The sequence below is a fragment of the Panicum virgatum genome, chromosome 9K (assembly GCF_016808335.1).
Source record: "Panicum virgatum strain AP13 chromosome 9K, P.virgatum_v5, whole genome shotgun sequence".
Taxonomy (NCBI): domain Eukaryota; kingdom Viridiplantae; phylum Streptophyta; class Magnoliopsida; order Poales; family Poaceae; genus Panicum; species Panicum virgatum.
In genome coordinates this window covers 30,668,149-30,696,043 of record NC_053144.1, presented here as the reverse complement: position 1 = coordinate 30,696,043, position 27,895 = coordinate 30,668,149, and the positions used below count along the sequence as shown (strand labels likewise).

At 48.1% G+C, this 27,895-nt stretch overlaps 1 protein-coding gene, 1 long non-coding RNA gene and 1 pseudogene across 5 annotated transcripts; all 3 read left to right on the top strand.

The window, feature by feature from the left end:
• The first annotated feature begins 82 nt into the window (after nt 1-82).
• LOC120651222 lies at nt 83-3,551 on the top strand (annotated as a pseudogene).
• Nucleotides 3,552-10,124: 6,573 nt separating this feature from the next.
• Nucleotides 10,125-23,483, top strand: LOC120651219 (calmodulin-binding transcription activator 3-like). 4 transcript variants are annotated; one of them, XM_039928644.1, is made up of 13 exons: nt 10,125-10,446; nt 11,658-11,777; nt 12,391-12,506; nt 12,620-12,708; nt 12,863-12,905; nt 18,924-19,071; nt 19,199-19,318; nt 19,400-19,725; nt 20,311-20,688; nt 20,827-21,521; nt 21,605-22,145; nt 22,556-22,900; nt 23,031-23,483. In XM_039928644.1, the coding sequence occupies exons 1-13, from the start codon at nt 10,401-10,403 to the stop codon at nt 23,139-23,141; spliced, it is 3,078 nt and encodes a 1,025-aa protein (XP_039784578.1). In that variant the 5' UTR covers nt 10,125-10,400; the 3' UTR covers nt 23,142-23,483. The 4 variants fall into 4 exon arrangements, with proteins under 4 accessions (XP_039784578.1, XP_039784580.1, XP_039784577.1 ...); XM_039928646.1 differs by having other exon boundaries at nt 10,152-10,446; nt 19,170-19,318; XM_039928643.1 differs by having other exon boundaries at nt 10,158-10,446; nt 19,196-19,318.
• LOC120651221 lies at nt 12,912-18,870 on the top strand. The gene is made up of 2 exons (XR_005665989.1): nt 12,912-13,202; nt 18,191-18,870. It is a non-coding gene; the product is annotated as an uncharacterized LOC120651221 (long non-coding RNA).
• Nucleotides 23,484-27,895: the final 4,412 nt, after the last annotated feature.

Below are 27,895 nucleotides of genomic sequence, written 5' to 3'. Positions count from 1 at the left end.
ACTTACAAGCATTCTTACTATTTCGAGTGAAACATACCAAGGAACTGAAGTTAGTTTTGTTCAATGTTCTTCAATGCAGAGAGCAGCTTCAAAATATTTGCTGTCCTGAAATTGCTTATCTTGTCCCATCTGCTCCTGTTGGCATAAATTCATGCGCTCAAGCATTGCTGATTACAAATGAGACTGACCAGGATGTGTTGCTAGCACTGAAGGCAGGTCTAAGCCTGCAGTCAGATTCACTGGCCTCATGGGAAAAAGGCACTGATTTCTGCCGGTGGATCGGCGTCATCTGCAGTCACAGGCACAAGCACAGGGTATTGGCACTGAATCTATCAGCCACAGGACTTGTGGGAAGCATAGGCCCTTCCATCGGAAATCTCACGCACCTGAGAAGTCTAGATCTTAGCTGCAATCTACTGAATGGAGAAATCCCTCCACAAATTGGCCATTTAGCACATATGTCATTCCTTGACTTGTCAAATAATTTACTCCAAGGTGATCCCTGTGACAATTGGCCATCTACCATGGTTATCGTATCTTGATCTATCAAACAATTCATTGAGAGGTGACGTCGCAGTGGGCCTAAGGAACTGCAGTCACCTTGTGACCATCAAACTTGATTTGAACCACCTTACTGGAGGAATCCCCAATTGGCTTGCGGATCTGCCAATGCTGGAGTCCATGTCGCTAGGTAAGAACAACTTCACTGGTGTCATCCCACCATCACTTGGCAACCTCTCATCACTGCAGGAAGTTTACCGCAACGACAACCACTTATGCGGACCAATACCTGAGGTCCTTGGCACACTTGGTAGCCTTAATGTGCTAGGTCTTCAAGTAAACCACCTCTCAGGCTCTGTCCCACAAACAGTCTTCAACTCAACACTGGTCCACATTGGCATGCAGATGAACGAACTTGAGGGCACACTTCCCACAAATTTGGGCAGTAGCCTACCAAAAATCAAATACCTTATTCTTGCTGAGAACCATTTCAAGGGACCCATTCCAGTTTCAATTGCAAATGCAACCACAATGAGGTCTATAGATTTGTCTGGTAATAAGTTCACTGGAATTGTGCCTCCAGAGATTGGGACTCTCTGCCCGGACTACCTGCTGCTCAACAAAAACCAGCTGAAGGCAAGCAGTGTCCAAGATTGGGAGTTCATCACACCCTTGGCAAATTGTACAGTTCTCCGTGGTGTCACACTGCAAAACAACAGATTTGGTGGTGTGTTTCCGAGCTCTATATCCAACCTATCAGCCCAGCTTGGAATCCTAGATATCAGATTCAACGAAATATCTGGTAGGGTACCAAACGGAATTGGTAACCTTCCCAAACTATTTAAGTTGGGGCTCTCTGGCAACCAATTTACTGGTCACATAGCTGAAAGCATAGGAAGACTAAAATTGCTCCAATTCTTGAGGTTAGAGAACAACAAATTGTCTGGGGCATTGCCATCCTCGCTTGGGAACTTAACACAGTTGCAGTACCTTTCAGTGGATAACAATAGCTTGGAGGGACCTCTTCCTGTGAATCTTGGGAATTTACAACAGCTCATTTGGGCCACCTTTTCAAACAATGTACTTTCAGGTCCATTACCAGGAGAGATCTTTAGCCTATCGTCCTTGTGATACATTCTGGATTTGTCTGGGAATCGTTTCAGTAATTATCTTCCATCTGAAGTTGGTAGACTCACAACACTAACATACTTGTACATACACGGGAACAACTTATCTGGAGTGCTGCCAGACTCTCTCAGCAATTGTCAGAACTTAATGGAGCTCCGTTTGGATGATAACTCCTTCGATGGTAATATTCCTACGTCCATAAGTAAAATGCGTGGTCTGGTACTGTTAAATTTGACAAAAAAACAGCCTCACTGGTACGATACCTCAAGAATTAGGATTCATGAATGGCATGAAAGAATTGTACCTTGCACAAAATTACTTAATTGGACAGATCCCTGAGACCATGGAAAGAATGGCATCATTGTATAGGCTAGACATATCCTTCAACCGTCTTGTTGGCCAAGTTCCAAAGAATGGCATGTTTACCAATTTGACAGGGCTATATTTTAATGGGAATGCTAAACTATGTGGTGGTATTGAAGAGTTGAATTTGCCTAAGTGCCCTACCGAATCCATGTAGCATGATCGAAGGATACCAAGAGTCATTCGAAATGCAATTGCAGTAATTTCTATTATCATCTTGGCATGCTTCATCGTGGCACTTATTTTCTTATCTTCAAAGAAGGCATTGAGATCTCCATCTGCAAAAACAATGACGGTGGATCCTTCATTGTTGGATGGCATGTATCCTCGACTTTCATTTTCTGACTTGTTTCAAGCAACAAATGGCTTCAGTGCTGACAATTTTATTGGTATGGGACAATATGGATCGGTTTATAAAGGGGAAATCCTGCTGAAGGATTTAGTAACTACTGTAGCTGTGAAGGTTTTTGATCTTGAACAACCTGGCTCATCAAAAAGTTTTTTAAGGCGCTTAGCAAAATTCGCCACCGGAACTTGAACCGTGTCATAACTTGCTGCTCTTGTTCTGATTTGAACCAAAATGACTTCAAAGCTCTAGACTTGGAGTTCATGTTCTATGGGAGCCTTGACAAGTGGTTACATCCGAAGGTAGATTCTTCATATCATGTCAATGTACTGACATTACTGCAGAGATTGAACATTGCTGCTGATATTGCCGCTGCACTAGACTATTTGCACAACGACTGCCATCCTTCAATAGTTCACTGTGATGTCAAGCCCAGAAACATTCTTCTTGGGGAGGACATGGTTGCTCGTGTCGGAGATTTTGGCCTCACAAAGATTCTCACAGATCCTTTGGGCGAGCAATTGATCAATTCAAATAGTTCTATGGGGATACTAGGAACAATTGGATATGTTGCTCCAGGTAACCAAAAACCCTATATGCTTTTCCTACAACAATCAGCTCAGCTGATGCACTTTTGATGTCATTTATTCATTGCAGAATATGGTGAAGGTGGTCAGATTTCTCCACCTGGGGATGTCTATAGCTTTGGTATTGTACTGCTTGAGTTGTTTACAGGGAAGGCACCTACGCATGACATGTTTACTGATGGACTGAACCTGCTGAAGTATGCAAAGATGGCGTATCCAGCACGACTAATGGAGATAGTCGACCCACTTCTGCTATCCCTTGAGGCTGAACCAGGGCAAATCAATGTCATCATGAACTCTATTACAAAGCTTGCATTATCATGCAGCAAGAACAGACCAAGTGAGAGGTTGTGCATAAGAGATGTTGTAGATGAGATTCAGACAATAAAGACTTGCTATAGTATTGCAGAATGAAACAAGGAAAAGTAGTTCCTGAGTTATGCAGCATAAGCGCCTTGTGCATGAAGTTTAGTAACAGTGAATGACATCGAGGAAGGAAAAACAACCTAGAAATATGGAAGAAAAAGTGTAATTAAAGCGATCATCATATCAGAGAGTATTGTAGTACCCCACTTACTATTGAGACTGGCCATACTTGTCTTATCCGGGTGCAGTTGCTGCAACATTTCCACCCACATCCAATGTTGATGATGTGCATACAATAATTATGAAGTTGTTCTATTAGCATATTACAATGTTAGTTTAGGTTTAGTACGATTATTTTGTCCGAACAAGGAGTCCACATCTTTTACTTGATTTTATCCTGCTAAGAAAATCAAATTAGAGTTCAGTCCCTACTACAAGAGTAATTCTGCTTTTTTCCGAAGGGCTGGACATGATTGCCACATTCTCAATGTACGTTTTGAGGGCTTTGAAGGCCTTCTCTTGCTTTTTTCCCCATTGCAGATTGCCCGAACTTTCTAGCGCTCTGAAAAATGGAAGGCGCTTCTCTGCTAACCTAAAAATGAATCTGTTCAGTGAGGCCAGACGACCTGTTAGCTTCTGTACTCCCCTCTTCGTGGTTGGCAGCTTCATCTGCCTAACGGCCTCGATTTTCTTTGGATTTGCCTCAATCCCCCTTTGTGTGATCATGCCGCCTAGAAGTTTGCCCCTGTTCACGCCGAAGACACATTTTTCTGGATTCAGCTTTAGGCCATGTCGCCAAAGATTTGCGAATGTTTCTCGGATGTCTTGGATATGATGCCCCCTTTTCTTGCTTCGGACCACCACGTCGTCGACTTATGCGGAGATGTTCTCATCTAACTGTTCTCTCAGGACAATCTTTATCATTTTGTTGAAGGTGCAGCCGGCGTTGCGAAGGCCCTCCGCCATTGTCACATAACAATACATGCTAAAGGGGGCAGTGAAGCTGGTTTTCTCTTCATCTTACTTGTTCATGAAGATCTGATGGTACCCGGAGAAACAATCGAGCATGTTCAACATTTCGGAGCTAGCTGTCGCATCGACTAAGGTGTTTATGCGGGGCAGGGGTACTCATCCTTCAGACAAGCTTTGTTGAGTATGGTGAAGTCAATGCACATTCGCCATTTGCCATTTTTCTTCGGCACCATGATGACATTTGTCAGCCATTCTGGGAAACTGGACCTCGCGAATGTGTGGCAGAACCGTCCGAATTAATCCGGCTCAAGTGCGCTAATCAACACCCTAAAGGCAATACAGGTTAACACGCACTTCAAACGGAGTAATCCGGCAGTGCTGTCGGGTAAAATCCCGAAGAATCCATTTATGCGTCGATCAAAACCCAAAGCTTACATGCAACTCACACGAAGATGAGTCCAGAGAGTACAACATTTCACAAATATATTACATTACAGAGTCTTAATTATTACAAACCAAGTTTGAAATCTCAGAAAGGTACTTGAAATTCAAAATTAAAGTAGTTCAGAGTTCAACTACAGCGGAAATAAAGTGAGTTCTAAACGACAATACAAGATGTCATGATGAAGCCCGTACATGACATCACTCGGCATTGTCAACGCTGGCAGGAGTCGGATCCCACTCCACCGACCAACCAGGAGGTAAATTACACGGCCAAGTCAAGCTAACTATCTGATCTTCAAGCGTATCACCTGAAAACAAAATTGAGTCACAAGCAAGGTTGAGTATACTAATACTCAGCAAGGCTTACCCGACTATGGGTATACTTAGCCCATTAACTAGACATGCAAGGCTTCTGGCTGGTGGGGTTTGTTTCGCCGAAAGCAACTAAGAGTAAATCCTTAATTTCCGATTTTAGCTTCAAAATTCTAGTACAATTAACCATTCTAAGTGAGCATCTATCCAATAGCATACATGGTGGAAAACAATTATTTTTCATCATTCAATTATATTCATCACCGTCCTTGTTTCACTTCTTACTCTATGTGGCAAAAGTGTTAAGCAGTCTCATTGCCCATGAGCGGCGGAACGATTCGAATCGAGTTTATTAACCTTGCAAGGCAAACCTAACACACACCCATAGGGAGCGAAGTCACCCACGCAATATTTTCCCTTTCTTCTCGTTTCGCGGGACAGGCCCACCGCCCTCGACTACAAGTACGATGACTCTGCACCCGCTGACAGTGGGGTGGTATGTCCCACGCTCCAGTCCAATCAGGTACTTAAACTTACCGATTACCATATTTCTCGGCATGTGGTTAGTATGTTCAAACGCTTAACAACCACTACCACACACTGTGGCCTTAGTACATTGTCACTAAACCGATGGAGTCCCATGATCCTGCCGTGAGCCTTATGATTGCAGCATGTAGTAGACATTCAACTCCTATAAGCTCGCGAGTGACAGGAAATCACTCGACTTCTACCGAATCAGTAGCATAGCCATCTAGCGACCTACACATACTAGTGTTCAAATATTAGGTACCTAGGATCATGCAACTAAGGTTTCAATCAACTCCTGTAAACTTAAATGCACAAATAGATAGAAATATTAAATTGCATAAGTTTGAAAGTAATAGGTTATGCTCCGGGGCTTATCTTCCCGAGCGTAGCTAGCCTTGGGCTCTTCCGAAACTTAGTTCGGGTCTTCAGCAGCTTCAATTAGATTAACTTGAGCTTCACGCTGCTCACTCTCGGACTCCGGCACCAGCTCGTACGTACCGTCAACGAGAGTTGTCGAATCTACATGAATGCATATGCATGAGTTGTATTGATGGTAAAAAGTATATAACTATTTACAACACCACTCAAGTTATAACTATGGAATAACCTTGCTATCATTACAGGGCATTCATTAATTGGGTAGTTAATAAATTTCACTAAACTCATTAAGCAAGTGGGAGTTGTAATTTTAGAATTGCCATTTTTCAAAAGTGAGCATGGATTAAACAAAACGGCTACTAGGGATAAATTCTGAAGGTGAAATTTTTATGCAGAGTACACTACATGAGTACAAACTTGCTGTCAAATTTTCAGCCATTTTCATCAAGTATATTAATCATTAAAACTAGTGTAAGCTGCTACTACTAGAATCAAGATTAAATTGTATAGGCCAAAATATGCAAGTACTAATAATGATATTTAAACTGAGTGTTGATGATCCTATTATGAAGTTTCTGTAAAAGTTCCAGATTTAACTAAGTATTACACAAGACATGAGAAATAAAGCAAACTTTAGTGGCATAGATCAAGATTAATTTATACAGACCATTATACTGAGATACTGAGCCTCAAATTTTTACAGAGTGATTAGATGAACATAATAGACCTATGGTCAAAATATCATGTTTTTTCCAGGCATAGGAACTATTTTCCATGATTTAATGTGTTTCTCCTTACCAAAAATCATTTGGTCCAGTTGAGGTTAACTAAAAATTCTCAAAATTTTTCTGTAGAAACTAGGAACCAAACTAAAGGTACTGTAAAATATTCAACCCATAAATCATAGCAAAACAACTTGGATAATTATAACTATTTATCCTAGGCATACATCAATACCTAAATAAAACCTATAGCTCGGAGTGTCAAATGGCCACCAAATTTTCACACAAGTCTACTCCCATAGCATTAAACATACTGACAAAAAAATGGAAGACATTCAGTGGATACAACTTGAGATACAATAAAAGCTACCTTTTCTTTGTATTTAAAATAGACCAAAAAATATTACGCAAAAGAAAAAGTGCATGTAACAAAAGTTGTAGATATATTCACTAGGAACACAGAACAGTTGAGCTTGTATTTTTTCGATTTTTTTACGAATTTATATCGATTTTACAATTTCGCTGCTTTGGAAAACAAAAAGGAAAAAGAACTTTTTGCGCAGATGCCCCTGAAATCCTAAAAATATTTACAGGGAGGCCCTTGGACGGAGGTTGAGGAAGGGGGCGGACGGGGAACGGCCTATTCCGGCAGCTAGGTTCGCCGGCGGCGAGGGGAAAGGGGTGGGGGAGCAAGAGGAGACCGAGGGCTACCCCATGGTGGGTTGAATCGGGGTCGGGGTGGTTTGTGGAGGGCCGGCCACGGAGCATTGGCGGCGGCGGCCGTCGAGACCGGTGGCAGCGGCGCTCCGGTGGCGAGCGGGCGGCGGCGTGGAGCTGGGGAGGCTCGGTGGGAGGTGGGGAAGTGGTTTCCCGGGCCAGCTCGGGCAGAGGAAGGCTGGAGGAGCGGCTCCGCGTGGAGCTCGAGCTGGCGTGGCAATGGCGGGGTGGCAGCGTCATGGGCGTGCGCCGGGTCTTGGGGGCGGCAATGGAGGGCCGCTGGCCCTTTTATAGGCGAGCCAGGGAGGGGAGGAGAGGTCGGGCATGGTAGAGGGAAAGGCGAGCTGCAGTGGTGGCGAGCATGCGCGCGGCAGGACTCGCTTGTCGCCACGGCGGCGTCGCGGATCGGCATTGAAGCCGGGTTAGGGGCGCAGCGAGGGGGAGGTGTGTTGCTGCGGCGACGGGACGGGAGGGAAGGTCAGCGGGGCATGCATAAGAGGCACTCATGGCCGGCAGTGGCCGCAGCGATGGCACAGGCAGCGGCAGGGCGCAGCGAGCTGCTCTGCCATGGCCGAATCAGAGGAGCAGAGTGAGGGGAGAGAGAAGAGAGAGAAAGAAATAGAGAGAGTGAGGTTTGACCAAAATCTTCTCAAAATTTTCAATTGAAACTCGAAAAACTTTGAATACGAAAGTTGTTCATCATTTGAAACCCTACCACTTTGGTTTTAGGCAAAATTTTATTTGAGCAATGGTTTGAAAGTTATTTTAAATTTTCTAAAACTATGATTCAAAAATACTTGTCATTTCATGAGGAGTCATCATTATTTTTGATCATGATGTCAACTAGGCTTTTGTAGACCCTGTAATTAAGGATGTGTAGATGCATTTTTACTAGCCATTGTTTTGAGTTATTTATAAAAAGTTACCAAGGCACACTATACTTGCACGCATACACATATACACATACATACATACACATGCATTTGTAAACATACAAGAAATGCATTATTTAGTTAAATCTTGATGATTATGCATGATGACATGGTTAAGGACCTTGCTAATTATTTTTAAACACCTGAGGTGTTACAGAATGATGCCTGCGTTTAGCAATTTTTGTACTTCGGCTTGGGCTGTCTTCTTTCTTTCATCGGACATCGGTCGTTGATGCTGCTTTACCGGAGTGGCCTTCGGATCTACTTCGAGCGTATGTTCTATGGCATCTTGACTGACTCCTTGCAAGTCTGACGAAGACCATGCGAACACGTCTTGGTTGTTTCGTGGTAATTGGATCAGCCTGGCCTCCTCTGCCTCTTCGAGCCCTTTGCCGATGGTAACCATTTGGTCATGAACGTCTTCTCATAAGGGAACTTTCTTTATGTGTTCTGCCGATGATACCCCTTAGTTCTTGTGTCTCTTCGACAACCGCTGCTTTAGTGCCTTCTGACTCCGGTGCTTCGATGGCATGGACGTTTTTGTTAGAGTAAGACGTGTTGTCTTCGCATCTGAGTGCTTCACCCTGGTTGCCAAAGACTATTACCACCCCCCAGCTGTTGGCAGTTTCATGCACAGGTATGACTATTGAATCAATGCTGCGAACTTAACGAGGGCGTTGCGGCCGAAGATGGTATTGTGAGGGTAGTTAATGTCTACCACATCGAAGGTTATCGCTTTTGTTCTTTGGGTGTTCCCTTCGCCGAAAGTGACGTTCAACTCGATTTTGCCAATGGCGTCTATTCTTTTGCCTCCGAAGCCTATGAGCGGATACTGTGACTTCTGCAGGGCCTTTTCTGTAAGTCCCATCTTGACAAAGCACTGCTAGACCAGGATGTCTGCGGAACTGCCGTTGTCCACTAGGATTCGTCCTACATCATTTCCTGCGAAGTACACTAAGTACTTGAATCGGTGGAGCCTATGAACTGACTTTGTTCATCGGTGGAGCTTGGTTTTGCTGGGGGGCTATGCTCCTTTGCGGCTTGTGTTTCTCGGCGCCGGCGGCGAGGAGGAGGTGGTCGCGGCGTCCTTGAATAATCTTCCTCGGCTTTTTCCTCCCACTGATGCTGCTTTCTTCCGGTGGCGTTGGTGTGGTCGGGGAGGTCTGCTTTGGAGCCGTCCGCCGGTTCTTCTTCGTCTTTGTGGTCAGCGAAGTGAAGAGGATGCCGGCCTTTTGGTGCAAGGATGCAGGGGGAGTTGCGGTTCGATGGCTGGCTGGAGGATGGATCGAGCTGGGGGATCCCGCGGCGGCGGTAGTCGTCGACGGTCAGCTTCGGTTCATGCTGGAAGCTGCTTGGGGCGCGGCCCCGGCCGATTGGGCGTTCAGCGTTGGCTAATCTCAGTTTTCGAGTGTCTACTTCGGCTCAGTTCAAAGCCACAGGGCAAAGGAGCTCCTTCCAGCTCAGGGATGGCGGCGGCGGCCGGATTTGCAGGTGACGGCGGCGACCGACGTCGGCGGATTCGGTCTGCCTGGTCTAGCAGAAGGCCCAGGGACCTTAATGCAATTTTCTGTTTTTTAGAGGCTTTTTTGCTATTTGGGTGGAACATCTGTCCCTTTGTATCCTTATACAATGTACCTGTATTTGTACTTTTCCTTAACTAGTAATACAGGTATGTTTGTTCAAAAAAACGACCCGCTCCGCTGCTCCCTGTACTATACTGTCCCGACCACCGGACAAGGGCCAGGAAGATTCCTTAATCCAGGGGCAAAAGGGTCATTCGCCCCAACTCTAATCACCAAGCCCCTGCACCAGTCGCTCCCTCCCCTTTGTGTCGACCACCCCATTTGCGGCGGCTAAGCTCTGAGCTAAACCCCCCCGCTTCAGTGTGTGTGAGAGAGAGAGGGAGGAAACGTACCCCGTTTCACTTTCCCCAACGCCCCGGATCCCGCAGAAATCACACCCTTTCTCCCTCCCTCCCCGACGCGCACGCGCTCGCGCTCCGATCCCCAGGCTAGCGAGGGCCTCGGCTGTCCGCTCCCCCTAGCCCAACGACCCCGGTCGAGCCTGTTGCATGCTGCGCGGTCGCCGCCCGTGAGCCTGATCGATGGCGTCGGCGGAGGCGCGCCGCCTCGCGGTCGTGCCGCAGCTAGGTGAGCCGTCCCGTCCCCCCCCCCCCCCCCCCCCCCCCACCCCTCCCGGGGTCCCCCCCTGCTCCTTGTTTGGTCCCGACTCCTGAGGTGGTTCGATCCGATCTGAGTGGCCTGCTCGTTCCGGTCAACGCTCCGGTCGTGGTCAACCGGGCAGCCCCAGCAGGGGTGGCGCGGGTGTACGGACACCGGCAGATGCGGCCATGGTGTCGCCAAGTCGGAAGTCTCTCTCCGCATCGTGGCCGCGGGTTTGGGCTTTCCCGCGAGCTATTGGGAGTAGTATCATAGTAGTATGGCTATGGGTGTTTGGTGGTTCGTGGTGGCGCCAGCTCGGAGGTGTCCGAAAGTGGACCGTGCTGGAACGCTGCACTTCTCAGAGGGAGCCACTGCTTCCGCAAATAATTGGCGGATAGGAGCAGGGAGCTAGGTGCCATGGAAATTTCGGGATGGGTTTGATGCACTATGGCCGGGAGTTTGGAAGTAGGCCGGATCTTATCTATGCACTCTCTTAGTGAATTTCCCGGTTTTAAGTAGAGCTCCGGTCCGGACCTCTGACAGCACAAGGACGAGGAAAAACTGCTTGCGACGAGGGGTTTGCTTTTGGCAGCGTTGATGTGCTGACCTACTTGGAAATACACAAAGTTGGGGTTCGTTACATTAGGAAGCTCTGCCTGGTTTGGGCTGCCACCCTGTTTGGGATTCACATCCCGCGATAGTCATTTTTACTCACTGTTTCAGGTAAGAGTTCCTCTTTCGGTTTGGAGGAGGATAACCTCTGTTTTTCGCTAAGCTTCTTTATGCTTTGTGAGGAATTTGCTGCATGTCAGGTTGAGAACTTTTGTGTGGTTTCGCTGAAAATTGAGCTTTGGATAGAGTTGAGGTCAGGCATCCGTAAACTTTTATCGCTCCTAAATATAGACCTCTTTCCATCAAATCTTCTGTTCTTAGTGGAAAATAGGCATAGTATCAAAGTTGCTTTCAGAAAACGACACATTATTAGTTTTTGGTTAGTTGCATTTTACCTTGGGTTTCAGGGCCATAAGGTCTTCATAGACCCTGGTTAACTTTGTGTCACAAAAAAGGACCTACTTCTCTGATCTAAAACAATCGTGTCACATATATTCGTTTTGTGGAAACTTAATATCTTTGATGACAATTTGGAACACTCTATGTTGCTTTGCTTTTCTTATCTGTATTTTATGATATGTGAACAGATATCGAGCAGATACTGAAGGAGGCTCAACACCGTTGGTTACGCCCTGCTGAAATATGTGAAATACTTAAAAACTACAGGAACTTCCGTATTGCTCCAGAACCACCAAATAGGCCACCAAGTATGACATCCTTTTCCTACATCGAACAGTGATGTGGCTTATTGGTGTTTTAACATAAAAGTAATTTTACCTGGTGCATCACCAAGAGTTCTGAAAGCCCAGCTGATGATATGACATTTTAGTAGCTCCATTGCTGCATCAATTCTGATTGCGACAAATTTGTTTATATTTTCCTATAATAATTCAATACTTTTTTACATTCTGAGCTCTACCGGAGTTGTATTTTTTGTATTTTGTTTATTACCCTTCCTTTACGAAATGGTTCTGTGTTTGTCCACAATTATTTTGTGATATAAAGGTAGGTAACATATGTTGTGTTAAAGTAGGGTTGCAATGATTGGTAGGATAACCCACTTGTCAGCGTGCATGTTTCTGGTACTACATAATTCTATTATTCTAGTGTCAGAAAATTTTACATCCCTTGACCTTTGTGTCAATATACTCAAAGCTTCTCGTACTGTTCTGTGTTTTTGGCCAGATATTAGTATCCAGTTGCGCCTGTAACACAGATTCCTTCAATAGTGTTGCTCATAAAGTTGATGGAGAGTCACACTAATATCAACATAGTGTGCAATTTAATCTTGCTTACTATAATTATTCGTGGCTTGCCTAGGTGGTTCACTTTTTTTATTTGATCGGAAAGTATTGAGGTACTTCAGGAAGGATGGCCATAATTGGCGGAAGAAAAATGATCAGAAGACTGTCAAGGAAGCCCACGAAAGGCTGAAAGTAAGCCATTTTTGCTATACTTATCTCCAGTGACAGTGATCCATTTTAATGCTTGTCAACTATTAGTTGTCAACAATAAATCACAAATAAAATTTTTTATTCACTAATTGCAGTCTGGAAGTATTGACGTGCTTCACTGTTACTACGCCCATGGGGAAGAGAATATAAATTTTCAAAGGAGGACTTACTGGATGCTGGAAGAGTAAGTGGATAACTATGCTAGAGTCCCTGTTGCATCAATATGAATGCATGAATCTGTGTCATATGCACACCAAGTTCAAATGCATTATTTTAGGTGTTTATGTTAACCAAATCGAATACAAATTTGAACAGCCATTTTCTTTTTTATTTTGCAGGGACTTTATGCACATTGTACTTGTGCATTATCTTGAAACAAAGGTAACACTGATGTCGTGCACTCATTTTCTTTTTGCTTAGTGTGGTTCTCTTTGTGCAGTGACTTTTATTTCGTTGGCCAGTGCCAGTATGTAGAGTGAAGTGCCTTGTAAGTAATGTGTGTTTGAACGTGTGTTGAAAAAAGCGACACTTAGGCGACCTCGAGTGGTTTAGGATTTGATCAATGCATGAAAGTGGGACAAAAGATGGAGAAATAAGTAACTATAGTCACATAACTCATGAATGTATGATAATGTCAAATTCTTTGTATAAATGTACCAATTTTCCTATCTAACATAGGTGTTGGAGTATATTCAGCCCATGTGTATAGAGGCCCATCTAGAGGCCCATGTATAGGTATTATATATACCCACCCTTCTAGGGTTGGAGGAATACAAGCCATCATTTCCTCCTACATGGTATCAGAGAGCTCTTCCTTCCTCTAGCCGCCGCCGCCATGGCTGGCTGGCCACCGGCGCCCCCTTCCCTCATTCCCTTTCCTCCCCTTCCCTCCTCTGCTCCTGCGCCGTGCGCGTGGAGCCACCCTGCAGCCGCCTTTGCCGCTGCTGCGGGCGGCCCCCATGGTGCCCCTGCTGCCGCCAACTCCCTGGCTGGCCGGCAGCCAGCGCCGCCGGCCTTTGCTGCTGCTGCGGACGGCCTCCATGGCGCCCCTGCGAACGCCACCGCCGCCGCCACCATGGCCGGCCGGCCTCTGGCGCCGCCGCCCCTCTCCTTCTCCTCCCTCCCCTACCTCTCCTCTGCTGCGCGCTCTGCCGCGCTGGCCGGCGCCTCTCGTGGCTCGCCAGCCGCGGCCGAACGCGCCCCCTCCCCTGCTCCGGGCGCCGCCGCTAGGCCGCCCTATGCCGCCGTCGCGGCCGCAGGCGCCAGGGCGGACGCCGGGGAGGGTGCGGGCGCTGGGGCGGCCGGGACTGCCGTTGCCGCCGCCCAGGCCGCCGTCGACCTCCGGGATGCCGTCGCGTCCGCGAGGGCCGCGTCCCGACCCCTGCTCGCGCCTCCTCCCACCCTCGGCGCGACTGGAGCAGGGGACGCGCTGGCCCCGACCGCGATTGGAGCAGGGGAGGCGGCGATTGGCACAGGGGGCGCGTGTGCGGGCTCGGCCCCCGCCCCCGCCCCTGCCATTCGGCTCTTCGACACGCACTGCCATCTCCAGGGCGCGCCTCTGTTCCAGGCTGCCGCCTCCCTCCGCTCCAGGGCGCGGGCCGCACCGCCGCGCACGCCGCGCAGGCCGCCATCACGCCTGCCGCGCAGGCTCAGGCCGTCGCGCCCGCAGACCTGGCCGCCGCTGCCTTTGTGGCTGCCGCCGCGCACGCCGCGCAGGCCGCCGCCTCCCTTGCCGCCGTGCACGCCGCGCAGGCCGTCGCGCTCGCTGCGCACGCCGCCCAGGCCGTCGTGCCCAGGGACCATGCGCGGGCCGCTGCCTCTCCCGCCGCTGCGCAGGCTCTGCCCCAGCCGGCGGCCATGCTCACCGCTGCTGCTCCCCTGTTCGCGCCGTTCTGGACACCGCTCGCTCCACCCAGCCAGCAGCCGACCTGACTAGGGGGGTGGCACCAGGCCGCACTGGCGCAGTCCTTCAGCGCCATGGGGCGGACGCCGCCGGTCTGCACCGAGTGGATCGCCGACTCGGGTGCCTCCTTCCACACCACCCCACATGCCGGTATCCTCTCTTCTGTCCGACCCCCACATCCCTCTTGTCCTTATTCCATCATGGTTGGTGACGGGTTTTGTCTTCCTGTCACCGCCGTGGGTTCTGCTCCTGGCTCTTTTCGCCTTCCCAATGTCCTTGTTGCTCCCCAGATGGTTCATAACCTTCTTTCTATTCGTCAGTTTACAGCTGACAATTCTTGTTCCATCGAGTTTGATTCTTCCGGCTTCACTGTAAAGGATTCGGTCTCCCGGCGTCCGCTCCTCCGGTGTGACAGCACGGGGCCCCTTTACACCTTTCGCCTTCCTTCTTCCGCTGCACCACTCTCGTCTTCTTCTTCGCCCTGGCTGTCTTTGGTCTGCCGCTTTTGCCACGACGCCGTCTTCCACCACCTGGCACCGCCGTCTTGGTCACCCTGGCCGCGACGTTCTGGCTCAGCTCCGTCGTAGTACCGATGTTCCTGGTACTAGGGCTCCTGCTGAGCCCTTCTGCCATGCGTGCCAGCTCGGTCGTCATGTTCGGCTCCCCTTTTCCTCTTCTTCTTCGCATGCGATGCATGCATTTGACCTTGTTCACTGTGACCTGTGGACCTCTCCTGTACTTAGCCTTTCTGGTCATAAGTACTATCTGGTGGTGTTCGACGACTTCTCGCACTACTCTTGGACGTTTCCTTTGTGCGACAAGTCTGAGACCTTCCCCACCCTCCTCCACTTCTTTGCCTGGGTGTCCACTCAGTTCGGCCTCACCGTTAAGGCCATCCAGTGTGACAACGGGCGGGAGTTTGACAACTCCACCTCCCGTTCCTTCTTCCTGTCTCGGGGTGTTTAGCTGCGTATGTCTTGTCCGTATACCTCTCCTCAGAACGGCAAGGCTGAGCGGATGATTCGCACGACGAACGACGTCGTGCGCACCCTTCTGATCCAGGCTTCTCTGCCCCGCACTTCTGGGCTGAGAGCCTCCACACCGCCACCTACCTGCTCAACCGCCTTCCGTCCACTGCTTCTTCTGCTCCCACTCCACACCACGCTCTCTTCGGTACCCCTCCTCGCTACGACAACCTTCGGGTCTTCGGGTGCGTGTTACCCTAACACCTTAGCCACCGCTTCTCACAAGCTGGCGCCTCGCTCGACTCGTTGTGTGTTCCTCGGGTACTCCCCTGACCACAAGGGGTACCGATGCTTTGACCTCATCTCTCGCCGCGTTCTGATCTCCCGACACGTCGTCTTTGACAAGTCGGATTTCCCCTACACTACATCCTCTACACCTTCTCCTGACCCCGAGCTGGAGTCTCTGTTTCCGACTGACCCGGTGGTTCAGACACCGTTACCTGTCTGTCCTTTTTCTGCAGGTTTTAACGGAACGCCGGCACCGTTTCCGGTGATCCCTGCTGCGCCGAGCGCGCCCCGGTGCCCGCGGTCGTGCCACGCGCGGACCCGGTGTCTCCCGCTGCGCCACGCGCGGCTCCGGTGCCTTCACCTGCACCTGCGCGGTACGCTCAGCCGATGCAGGTGTACCGGCGTCGCTCGGCGCCGACCCCGACACCGCAGCGGTACGCTGAGCCGATGCAGGTGTACCGGCGTCGTTCGGCGACGACACTGGCGCCGCCTCTTGCTCCGGAGGCTCCTGCGACGCCGACGCCAGAGCCGTCGCCACCACCGCCGCCTCCGGCTCCCTCTCGAGTCGAGCCGGAGGTGTACCACCCGCCTGTCATCCATCGGGATCCTCGGCATATCCATCCCATGGTGACTCGGCGGATGGCGTCTCAGGCCGCGACTCTCTCCGCCACCGAGCGAGAGCCGCGGGTCTCTCCGGTACCCTCCTCTGTCCGCGACGCCTTGGCGGATGATCCTCACTGGCGTCGCGCGATGGAAGAGGAGTACGCGGCTCTTCTTGCCAACCAGACGTGGAACCTCGTGCCGCGTCCGTCTGGTTGCAATGTGGTGACTGGCAAGTGGATCTGGACGCATTAAGCGTCGGGCTGATGGCACACTGGAGCGCTACAAGGCTCGCTGGGTTCTCCGGGGGTTCACTCAGCGGCCTGGTGTGGACTATGATGAGATTTTCAGCCCGGTCGTGAAGCCTGCTACGGTACGCACGGTCCTCTCTCTTGCGCTCTCGCGCTCTTGGCCTGTGCACCAGCTGGACGTGAAGAATGCGTTTCTTCACGGCACCTTGTCCGAGACTGTCTACTGCTCTCAGCCAGCGGGATTTGTGGACTCGAGTCGTCCGGATATGATCTGCCGGCTCAACAAGTCTCTCTATGGACTGAAGCAGGCTTCTCGGGCTTGGTACTCTCGGTTCGCCACGTTCTTGCTGACATTGGGGTTCACCGAGGTCAAGTCTGACACGTCTCGCTTCGTCTACCGCCGTGGGGATGAGACTGCCTATCTGCTGCTATACGTCGACGACATTATGCTCACAGCCTCCAGTCAGCAGTTACTTCAGAGTGTCATCTCCTCTCTACAGCAGGAGTTCGCTATGAAGGATCTTGGTCAGCTCCACCACTTCTTGGGCGTCACTGTGGAGCCTCGCCCGTCTAGTCTTCTCCTTCACCAGCGGCAGTACGCCCTCGATATCTTGGAGCGGGCTGGGATGACTGATTGCAAGCCCTGCTCCACTCCTGTCGACACTCAGGCGAAGCTGTCTGCTGATCTGGGTGATCCGGTGGCTGATCCTACTGCCTACCGGAGTCTGGCCGGCGCTTTGCAGTACCTCACCTTCACCAGGCCGGATCTCACCTACGCTGTCCAGCAGGTCTGTCTCCATATGCATGATCCCCGTGAGTCACACCTTGCTGCGCTGAAGCGTCTCCTCCGCTACATCCGTGGCACTGTGGACTTCGGCCTGGTGCTTCACCGCTCGTCCTCTGCTGAGCTGGTGGTCTACACAGACGCTGACTGGGCTGGTTGCTCGGACACTCGTCGCTCCACTTCCGGCTACGCCGTCTTCCTAGGCGGCAATCTGGTCTCCTGGTCGTCCAAGCGGCAGCCGGTTGTCTCTCGCTCCAGTGCCGAGGCGGAGTACCAGGCTGTCGCTAACGGTGTAGCGGAGGCGTCCTGGCTACGACAGCTCTTGGCGGAGCTCCACAGCCCGCTCGCCAAGAGCACGCTCGTCTACTGCGACAACGTCAGCGCCGTGTATCTCTCCACCAACCCCGTCCAGCATCAGCGGACGAAGCACGTGGAGATCGACCTACACTTCGTGCGCGACAGAGTCGCAATCGGCGACGTTCGGGTACTCCATGTCCTGACTACCTCCCAGTTTGCTGACATCTTCACAAAGGGGCTGCCCTCCGCGACCTTCTCGGAGTTTCGATCCAGCCTCAACGTAGCCGGTGGCTAGTTGTGGCTGCGGGGGGTATTTGCCCTTTGTACTCTCTTCTTGTTCAGTCTTGAACACCGCTGCGTCGGTAGTTCAGACTGCGGGGGGTGTTAGCTTTCTTGTTGTCCAGTCTTGAACACCGCTGCGCCGGTAGTTCAGACTGCGGGGGGGGGGGGGGGGGGGGTGTTGGAGTATATTGAGCTCATGTGTATAGAGGCTCATCTAGAGGCCCATGTATAGGTATTATATATACCCACCCTTCTAGGGTTGGAGGAATACAAGCCATCATTTCCTCCTACAATAGGATTAGTCTAGCAGCCTATAAAAAAGTATAAATTGCCGCCTTGCCTAGGTGCTAGGGCGAGCCTGACCGCCTGCCTAGCACCTAGCACTTTTTGAAACCTTGGTTTGAACTAGTTTTGTATTTATTATTCTTCTTTAATGAAATAATACGCAGCTCACCTGCATATTCGGTGAGAAGAAAAAGAAGTATTAGTTTTACTTTTTTTTTTCTCAAACACGCAGGAGAAGTATCAGTTTTACTGTATGACAATGTGCTAGCTGGTTTTTACAATTTTGCATCCCAGAGAACCAACGTTTGAGGCTTTGAACCACACAAATTGGATTTACACTTACTTGAATGGTAATTCAGAAAAAAGAGTTACTGCTGTTTTCAGAACAGAATAAATCTGTTGCTGATGGTCTATTGAATTCTGAACTAAGAAAAAACACGAGAAAATGCTATGTTTCTAACTTTTCCAGCAGGGTTGTTAGAAGCTAGTTGAAGCTTGATAGTGGAACACTATTCTGTTATAAGTTATTGTAGACTAAGAAAGAGTTTCTCCAATCTGCTTTTTGTTCATAGCCTCATATCGTCAAGTTTATGTCATGTATCTTGTTTCAATTTCGAATCTTGAAGACAAATGACCATAGCATGTTATATTGGGAATAGTTTTGCCTCACCTGTTTGCTCTGGCAAAAAGTTGCATAAGGTCACATTATTTTTTTTTTTCTGATGGTGTGGATATGACTTTCAGGGTGGGAAGTCATCTCGTGCTAGGGTAAATAATAACATGATTCAAGAAGCTGCTGTGGATAGTCCTTTAAGTCAATTACCCTCACAGACTATAGAGGGTGAAAGCTCACTTAGTGGACAAGCCTCAGAGTACGAAGAAGCAGAATCAGGTAGGAAGTTATGGCTGTTTTCTGGTATTATGTAATGGCAGATAAAAGTACCATGCGGCTAAAATAGTTTCACTGATACATATTCCAATTATGCACAGAATATCTAAAGCAAAATTCGGTGCAGCAGATATTTATTCAGGAGGAGCCGGATACCACTCTTTCACTGGGATGCAGCAGCATGAAAATGGAACTGGACCCGTGATAGATTCTTCTGTCTTCAGCCCATACACACCTGCTTCATCCATAGGTAATCACAGTTCGATCAAACTTTATGTGCTTTGAACCTTAGTGTAGTGATCACAGTCAGTTCTTTGCCACAAAATTACAGGCAATTACCAGGGGCTGCATCCCATGACACAAAATACAAGCTTCTATCCTGGTAACCAACATAGTTCTCTGGTTCTTAATGGATCAAGCACGGGGGTTGCAACGAACGGGTATGCAAATCAAACTGATCCTACATCGTGGAATCCGGTGATAGAACTAGACAATGGGCCTGTTCAAATGCCTCTCCAGTTTCCTGTTCCTCCTGAGCAAGGCACTTCCACGGAAGGCTTGGGAATTGACTATTTGACATTCGATGAAGTATATTCTGATGGCCTCAGTCTCAAGGATATTGGCGCTGCAGGAGCTAGTGGAGAATCATTTTGGCAGGTTTGTTGATCTGCCATTCTGTACAATGATACTTATGAAGATTGCTATGATTCCATGATATGAACTAGTCATTTCTCATATCATTATAGCTGATATTTTTGTTGTTTACCTCCTTAACCATTATGGGAAATGAAAAGTTAGTAATTGCCATCATGAGAATTTAACTGCAAATGTACCTGTATTTACTATACAAATGCTTTTGCGGTTTTCCATTTTTTTTACACTCTTTATGGTTAAAGAGGCACCACTGAAATGTACATCCATCTACTCTACCAGCTACAACTAGTTACAAATTAATTAAATAAGTCATACCTTTTCTAAGTTCTGCAAGGCATTATAAATTCAAATTCATACATTTTGATCTGATTTTTTATTCCAATGATCATTAGAATTTGTATAATTATTATGGCATTATATTGCTTCCTTAAGAGGTGCTTTACTTAGTAATGAGTAGACTTTGTTCAATAAAATACAGTGAGAATCACTTGAAATAAGCAGCATACTGTATCTAACTATTTTCACTTGGTTCTTCTGTTTGGTATAATTTGTATTTAACTGTATCTAACTGAATTTGTTGCATTTCAGTTCCCTGGTGCTACAGGTGATTTGTCTGCACCAGAGAGCAACTTCCCACAGCCAAATGATGGTTCTCTGGAGGCAGCCATTGGCTATCCATTTTTGAAAACTCAGTCATCCAATCTATCTGATATCCTAAAAGACAGCTTTAAGAAAACTGACAGTTTTACAAGATGGATGAGCAAAGAGCTTCTTGAAGTGGAGGATTCCCAAATTCAATCTAGTTCTGGGGCATACTGGAGCACTGAAGAAGCAGATAGTATCATTGAAGCATCAAGCCGTGAGCCGCTGGAACAGTTCACTGTTTCCCCAATGCTCTCGCAGGACCAGCTCTTTAGTATAGTTGATTTTGCTCCAACCTGGACCTATGTGGGATCAAAGACCAAGGTATGGTACAATGAGTGGAAGGTTTACTTGTTTGTTCCTAAGCTTGAAAATCATGGTATTTGACAGGAATTTTCCCTGATGGTTCTAATTGAAGTACTTTTGCGCATATTCTCACAGAATGTTTTGCATGCCATGCAGATTTTAGTTACTGGTAGCTTCCTGAATAACAGTAAAGTCACTGAGAGATGCAAGTGGTCATGTATGTTTGGAGAAGTTGAAGTTCCAGCAAAAATTTTAGCAGATGGTACTCTTCTCTGTTATTCGCCCCAGCATAAACCTGGTAGAGTACCTTTCTATATCACCTGCTCCAACAGGTTGGCCTGCAGTGAAGTGCGAGAGTTTGAATTTCGACCAACTGTCACCCAATACATGGACGCTCCTAGTCCACATGGTGCAACAAACAAAGTTTATTTCCAGATACGTCTTGATAAACTGTTGTCCCTTGGACCAGATGAATACCAGGCAACTGTATCCAATCCCAGCCTTGAGATGATTGAATTAAGCAAGAAGATAAGTTCACTAATGGCGAGCAATGATGAGTGGTCCAACTTGTTAAAGTTGGCTGTTGATAATGAGCCTTCTACTGATGATCAGCAGGATCAGTTTGCTGAAAACTTGATTAAGAATAAATTGCATGTCTGGCTTCTCAATAAAGTTAGTGTGGGTGGTAAGGGACCCAGTGTGTTAGATGATGAAGGACAGGGCGTGCTTCACTTAGCAGCTGCCCTTGGATATGATTGGGCTGTAAGGCCAACACTTGCTGCTGGCGTGAATATAAATTTCAGAGATGTTCATGGGTGGACTGCTCTCCACTGGGCTGCCTTTTGTGGCCGGTAAGTTGTTATAGGTGACATCAGGTACTACATTCATCTTCTTTTTTTGTATATTGATCATTTTGTAATGGTTTGTGATGCAGAGAGCGGACTGTAGTTGCGCTTATTGCCCTGGGAGCAGCTCCTGGAGCTTTGACAGATCCATATCCTGACTTCCCTGAAAGTACACCAGCAGATCTTGCATCTGCTAATGGTCAAAAGGGAATATCTGGTTTCTTGGCGGAGTCCTCTCTGACGAGTCATCTTCAGGCCCTCAATCTTAAGGAAGCTAATATGGCCGAAATATCTGGTCTGCCTGGTATTGGAGATGTTACAGAGAGGGATTCATTGCAGCCTCCAAGCGGAGATTCATTGGGTCCTGTTCGAAATGCTGCTCAAGCTGCTGCTCGGATATATCAAGTTTTTAGGGTGCAATCCTTCCAGAGGAAGCAAGCAGCTCAATATGAGGATGATAAAGGTGGGTTGTCAGATGAGCGTGCCCTTTCACTCCTTTCTGTCAAGCCATCCAAGCCAGGGCAGCTTGATCCCCTGCATTCTGCTGCAACTCGTATACAGAATAAATTCAGGGGATGGAAGGGGAGAAAGGAATTTCTTCTTATCAGGCAGCGTATTGTCAAGATCCAGGTATATAAATGCAGTGTACATTTCATCCGGTTTGACAAGAATGTGTAATATTATCAAATATAAGAATCCAGCATGAAATTTGCTTCTGTTTCTCATTCCTTTGTTTGGAGGACATGGAAATGTATTGCCTGTTTGCCAACACTTAGTATCAATGAATTTCATAATTCAAAGGTGTCTGCCTGCTAGCTCAACTCACTTTTCGGGTGTTTAGGCATGTAATTGGCAGCATGGCAACAGTGGGATATTGTTTACTTCTGTGTGCTTTATGATTACACGGTGTATCTATCTGGAGTGTAATATACATGCCATGCTATTTGAGACTTGTGTACAATATCTGGAATTGCTAGCTAGCCTGTACATCATCATATGAAAGATTTTTTTTAACCTTTTGTCTTTTGGTGTCTTGTTAGGCTCATGTGCGAGGTCACCAAGTGAGGAAGCATTATCGGAAAATAGTTTGGTCTGTTGGGATTGTTGAGAAAGTTATCCTGCGCTGGCGGCGAAGAGGGGCTGGGTTACGTGGGTTTCGGTCTACAGAAGCTTCAACAGAGGGCAGCAGTGGCGGAACACGTAGCAATATGATCAAAGATAAGCCTTCTGGAGATGACTATGATTTCTTGCAAGAAGGACGAAAGCAAACTGAAGAACGGCTCCAGAAAGCTCTTGCCAGAGTGAAGTCCATGGCTCAATACCCGGAAGCAAGGGACCAGTACCAGAGGATTTTGACTGTTGTGTCAAAAATGCAGGAGTCCCAGGTAGTGTGTTGAATTATTCTTGGAATTTGATCTATATTCAAATGAGTCCGTCCCCGTCGTTTTTAATTCCAAATGATAGTCGAATGCTGTCATGAAGCGCTGATGGCATTGTTGGCTGCTTGTATGACAGGCTATGCAAGAAAAGATGCTCGAGGAGTCCGCAGAGATGGACGATGGTTATTTCATGAATGAATTGCAGGAGCTGTGGGATGATGATACACCTCTTCCTGGTTATTTCTAGTGTTGATGACTAATTGTTGAGTGCCTCTGTAGATTATTGCCCATTTCCTCTTGGGTGCTACTACTGATTTGATGGTGCCCATGGCTGAGATCCTGAAATAGCATTGCAAAAGCATGATCCGATATGCTTTGAATGTGGGCTTAGTTGTGGCAGTTGTTTATTATGACATAGCCTTGTGTACAGTAGAAACCTTATATATCGTTGAAGGAGCAGTGTATTTACAGTATGAAACTGATGTAAACATAGGGATCGTATATGAATTGATTGCTGTGTGCGCGGCTTTTGGGAGTTTGTGAGGGTTTCTTTGTATTGCATTGTATATGTTATCATCGTTTTTGTTGACTGCTGGTTGGCATGTTGCAGCGTCATAAAGGCCTGTCTTTCTGCTGGTTTGATATATGCGATTGGTTCAGGCCCTGTTTAATTCCCAGAACAAAAAAAAATTTCTACATGCCGAATTTTCGGACACATGTTTGGAGCATTAAATACAATTGAAAAAAATAATTAATTACACAATCTAATTGATTAGTACGAGATGAATTTTTTAAGTCTAATTAGTTCATAATTGGACATTATTTGTCAAGTAACAACGAAATGTGTTACAGTATCAAAATTAACAACTTTTCATCAACTGAAAATGTGCTACAGTATCAAAATTAACAACTTTTCACCAACTGAACCAGGCAACGCACAGTCATCATGAAGTGGTGTAGGGCCAGGTGTATTAGTTTATTTCACAATCTGGCCAGGCTTCTTCGAGATTTTGATCGCCTGCCTGCGCAAGTATCAGTATTACCACCTTGCACGCGAACGCGATATGGTGACATTACTGCTTCTTGAATTCATTTGTTCCTTGCTGTTACACTCATGCTATTACATTTGTTCCTTTGTATTGTACTATTGTTGTTCTCTCAAATTTGAATTCGGTTCAGTGTAAGTTTGTTTGAATTCTTGTTTGATGCAGTAAATCATCTTTTTCTCTTTCTTTTTAGCCCACCCCAGCTTCCCCACTTTTCTTTTTTGCTTGCCGGCCCACCATCAGCCTCTTTTCTTTCACTTCCTTATTTTTTTCTAGCACGGGCGTGCACCTACCACAACAACCTATCGGCCTAGCATTTAGCAACCCACTTGTTGGCCTAGCCACGCCCTCTGTCTTTTGTCTCCCTCTTTCTTCCTCTCAGCTCGACCTTTCCGATCAGCCCAACTTGCCCCCTCCCCACCCTCCCCCGCGCGACCGGCCCATCCACCCTCACCCTTTCTCTTTCTCACCGATGTGAGGGACCCGCCTATCAGCCTCATTTTCAACCTCTTGTCTCCAATCCAGATCCATGCTCTAGTCCAAGCTCCTACCGATGACCTGCCTCTCCTTCCTTTCAAGCCCCGCACGCCAAGGTCGGCACCTGGCTTATAACAGGCGGCCTCCAGCACCGTTTTTGGCCATCAAAATCCACCAACATTGCTTCAAACCCTAGGATTTTTTTCCACCAAAGCTTGAGCTCGGCCACCCTGTTGATCTCCCCATTCTCTGCGAGTTTGTCGACAAGAAATAACTCTGAAGCTTCCTTGTAAGTTATAGAAGCGAATCGAGCCATTTCCCCTTTATTTTCCCTCTTCCTGAGCTTAATTACTCACCGTAGTACCCGAGCTTCCCTTTGCTGTTGCCCAGGGGAAACGCCATGTTAAGTCTGCCCGGTGCCTATGCAGGTAATTTTTTTACCACTAACTAAGCTTAAAATTATCATATAATCCTGAGAAGTTATTTTAGTCCATGAAGGAGTGCACCATGGTCAATTTGGAATTGGCTTCGCCCCTACTATTGCCAGTGATGTTCCACGTCTCTTTCTTCCCAACCAAATCCCAACGATACGGTGCCCTATAGCTCAAACCCAGGCCATCTCCGGCGAACTTCGCCACCAGTCACCGCCACCTGCCGCCGACTCCAGTAAAAGCCGTTGTCCCTCTCCTCTCCTTTACACTGTAGCTGTCCGATCTAAGATCAAGGGCAGATCCATAGCCATGTGTTGGTCAACTGAGTCAAATCAGGCCGCCCTATCCTTTTTCATAAGAGTCCTCCGGTTTCGGCTAATCAATCTGTAGCCCAGCTCTATAGAAAAATAGTTAGAACCTGTCATTTTTCAGCTAATCAACCCACAGTCCAGCTCTGTAGAAAAATATTTAGAACCGTGCATTTTTTCCTTTATGTTTTAGCCCCTGATCTTTATATAAATAAAATCTAACATCACATCAGGATTCACAGGTAAAGGTGAATCTTGGAATAATATGTATGCATGTATCATATTAAAAGGGAAAGCCGTGTCCGTCTTAGTTCTAGCCTTCACTCAAGGACTTGCAAATGACTAAGTTTGGGGGAGCTTGTTGATGCTCGTTACAAACCAATTTTGACCGTCGATTTCTTCATAAAAATGGAATGAAAGCAAGAACTAACATTAGATTAGGGCCGCTATCTAACGGATTCTACAAATATTGGTCTAAAAATGTGCGTAGGTAAATTTGGGCTAGAAATGCATAGAAAATACAATAAAGATCAAAGCTACAAAATTCCAAGACTGAGCATACAGATCCATGGGCTCACAAACTTAGGCTAAACCGACCTTGAAACTTGCCATGCACGCGGATAAGGATGTGGGATCCAACTAGAAGCTTCTTGGCAAAAGGCAGTTCTAGGAGGTCGGCCGAGCCATGGGTGGGCCTGTTCGCCTCCATCTTCCATGTGGCGGCCTGTGGTGGCTTGTCAATGGCGGTTGTGCATGCCCGAGCTGTTTTACCACCAGAAACGACCTGTGCAACCCTATAAATACTAGAGGGGGTTCCTAAATGAGACACACCTCCATACTCCTCTCTTGTACTCTCAGTCTCATACTTGACCTTTTAGCTTGTCCTGGAGGTGTAGCGCTGCCTCAATTGTGTTAAAAAGTATGGAGAGAGTGAGAGAAAGTCGGGGAAGTGCTGGGTATGCGCTACCAACACTCTTCTAGAGCTTGTACCTCGACGAATACTTATCAATCATAGTAAGTATTCATGATTTTTTTGTGCTTTAGTTTCTTAGTTAATATTAGTTATAATCTTCTAGTTGTTTATGGGGCCATCGTTCACTAGTTCACTAGTTTCGTGGATACTCTAGAGTAAGACTCCTAATAGAGATAGATGGTCTTGTACGACTCTAGAGTTAGTAAAAGATGGTGTAGACGTAGTGTCTAAATTACACTTTACCTTTAGTTGTTGTATACCCTATGGTTTGTAGAGGTAGGTATGGTAGGTGGTGATAGCCTTGTCTACTCTCTGTAATCCTCCACATCCGAATATGTTGTGGGGTTCTAGGGGTACCCACAGCCGGGTGGCGGAACGCACCCGCCTATTCCCAGTGAGGGAGTACTCGGGGAAGTACTAGGCAACGGGGCTGGATCTACGCTGAGACAAGGACTCAAGAACACACGATTTAGAGTGGTTCGGGCCGCCGGAGCGTAATACCCTACGTCCACTGGGAGATGTATTGTTCTTGGTGGTGTGTATGAACCTATCCTCTGCTGGCCTTGGCTCTTGCCCAGCCTGAGGTCTGCTAGCGGCGCTCCCCCTTTTATAGATCAAGGGGGAACGGATACATAGGACGTTGATGCCCCGACAGGTGGGCCCAACGTGACTGTGGCTACCGTGGTAGCGAATCTTTTCCTCCGATTGGCGTACTGCTGCTCTTCTGACTCAGGGGGGTCTTCTCTTGTCCCGTCAGCTAGGTGCCCGTTGGAGTAGCGTAGCTTGCGGCGTGGCCTGCTGAGGCTATTATGTAGCGTCATAAAGGGCGAAGCCGAGCCGTCGTATCCATCTGTTACGGCAGACTGGCAGACGCGGCGTGGGCGGCGCCAGCGCCCCCACTACCTTGGTAATACGCGATCAATAGTGTCCCCTGGCTAGTCAAACACCTCGGCTTCTGCTATATCAATGCGGACGTCCACCTACCGCAATGAATGCGAAGGTAGGTGGACCTTAAGATGGAGACCAAGGGCCTCATACACGTGTCGGCCCCGGACCATCCTGAGGCGGGGCGTCGAAACCTTCCCTTGGAGAGGGGTCCGATTGCTATGCGGGGGGTCCGGACTCCTCGGGAGGTCCGGAGCCCCGGCTGCTTGCGCTTGAGCGCCTGTCTCTCCTGGGACACGTGGCGTCCCCGGACCTTCCCCGGCCGTGGAACGGGTCCGGACCATTGTCAGGAGGACAGGACTTCGGACCGCAGGGGTCCGGCTGTTTGGTTGTAGTCAAGGATGACTACTAAGGCTCTTGCCTAGACACAGCAAGAGGGGGTACCCCAGTCCTGGGGTACCGACAGTGGCCCCCGGGCCCACCTCGGGAGAGGCACGAACCCGCGGGTGGGGCCACCACCGTGATGTGTTCCTACGCAACTTGATTGCGTTGGTGTGCTTTTGGAGAGTGCGGGCATCCCGGACCCCTGAGGCCGGTATGCCTGTTGCCAGGTTTAGGTACTAGAGCGCTCTCCATGGGGCGACGAAGGTGTAGGCTTAGGGTACGGAACCAAGCTAAGCGGCTACACAGACTTCGGATCGCTCAGGGAGCAAGCACCACTTCCCGGACCCGGCTTTTGTCGACCGTGGCGAGCGGTCTCCGCCGGAGCGGGCCACCGGAGTGGACTTGGAGCGACCGTGGCGAGCGGTCTCCGCCGGAGCGGGCCACCGGAGTGGACTTGGAGCGACCGTGGCGAGCGGTCTCCGCCGGAGCGGGCCACC

Coding starts and splice junctions, on each gene's coding strand:
- LOC120651219 (XM_039928643.1), top strand. CDS start 10,401: ATGGCGTCGGCGGAGGCGCGCCGCCTCGCGGTCGTGCCGCAGCTAG. Junction 12,507..12,619: donor AAGCCCACGAAAGGCTGAAA/GTAAGCCATTTT, acceptor CACTAATTGCAG/TCTGGAAGTATTGACGTGCT. Junction 12,906..18,923: donor TGCATTATCTTGAAACAAAG/GTAACACTGATG, acceptor TATGACTTTCAG/GGTGGGAAGTCATCTCGTGC.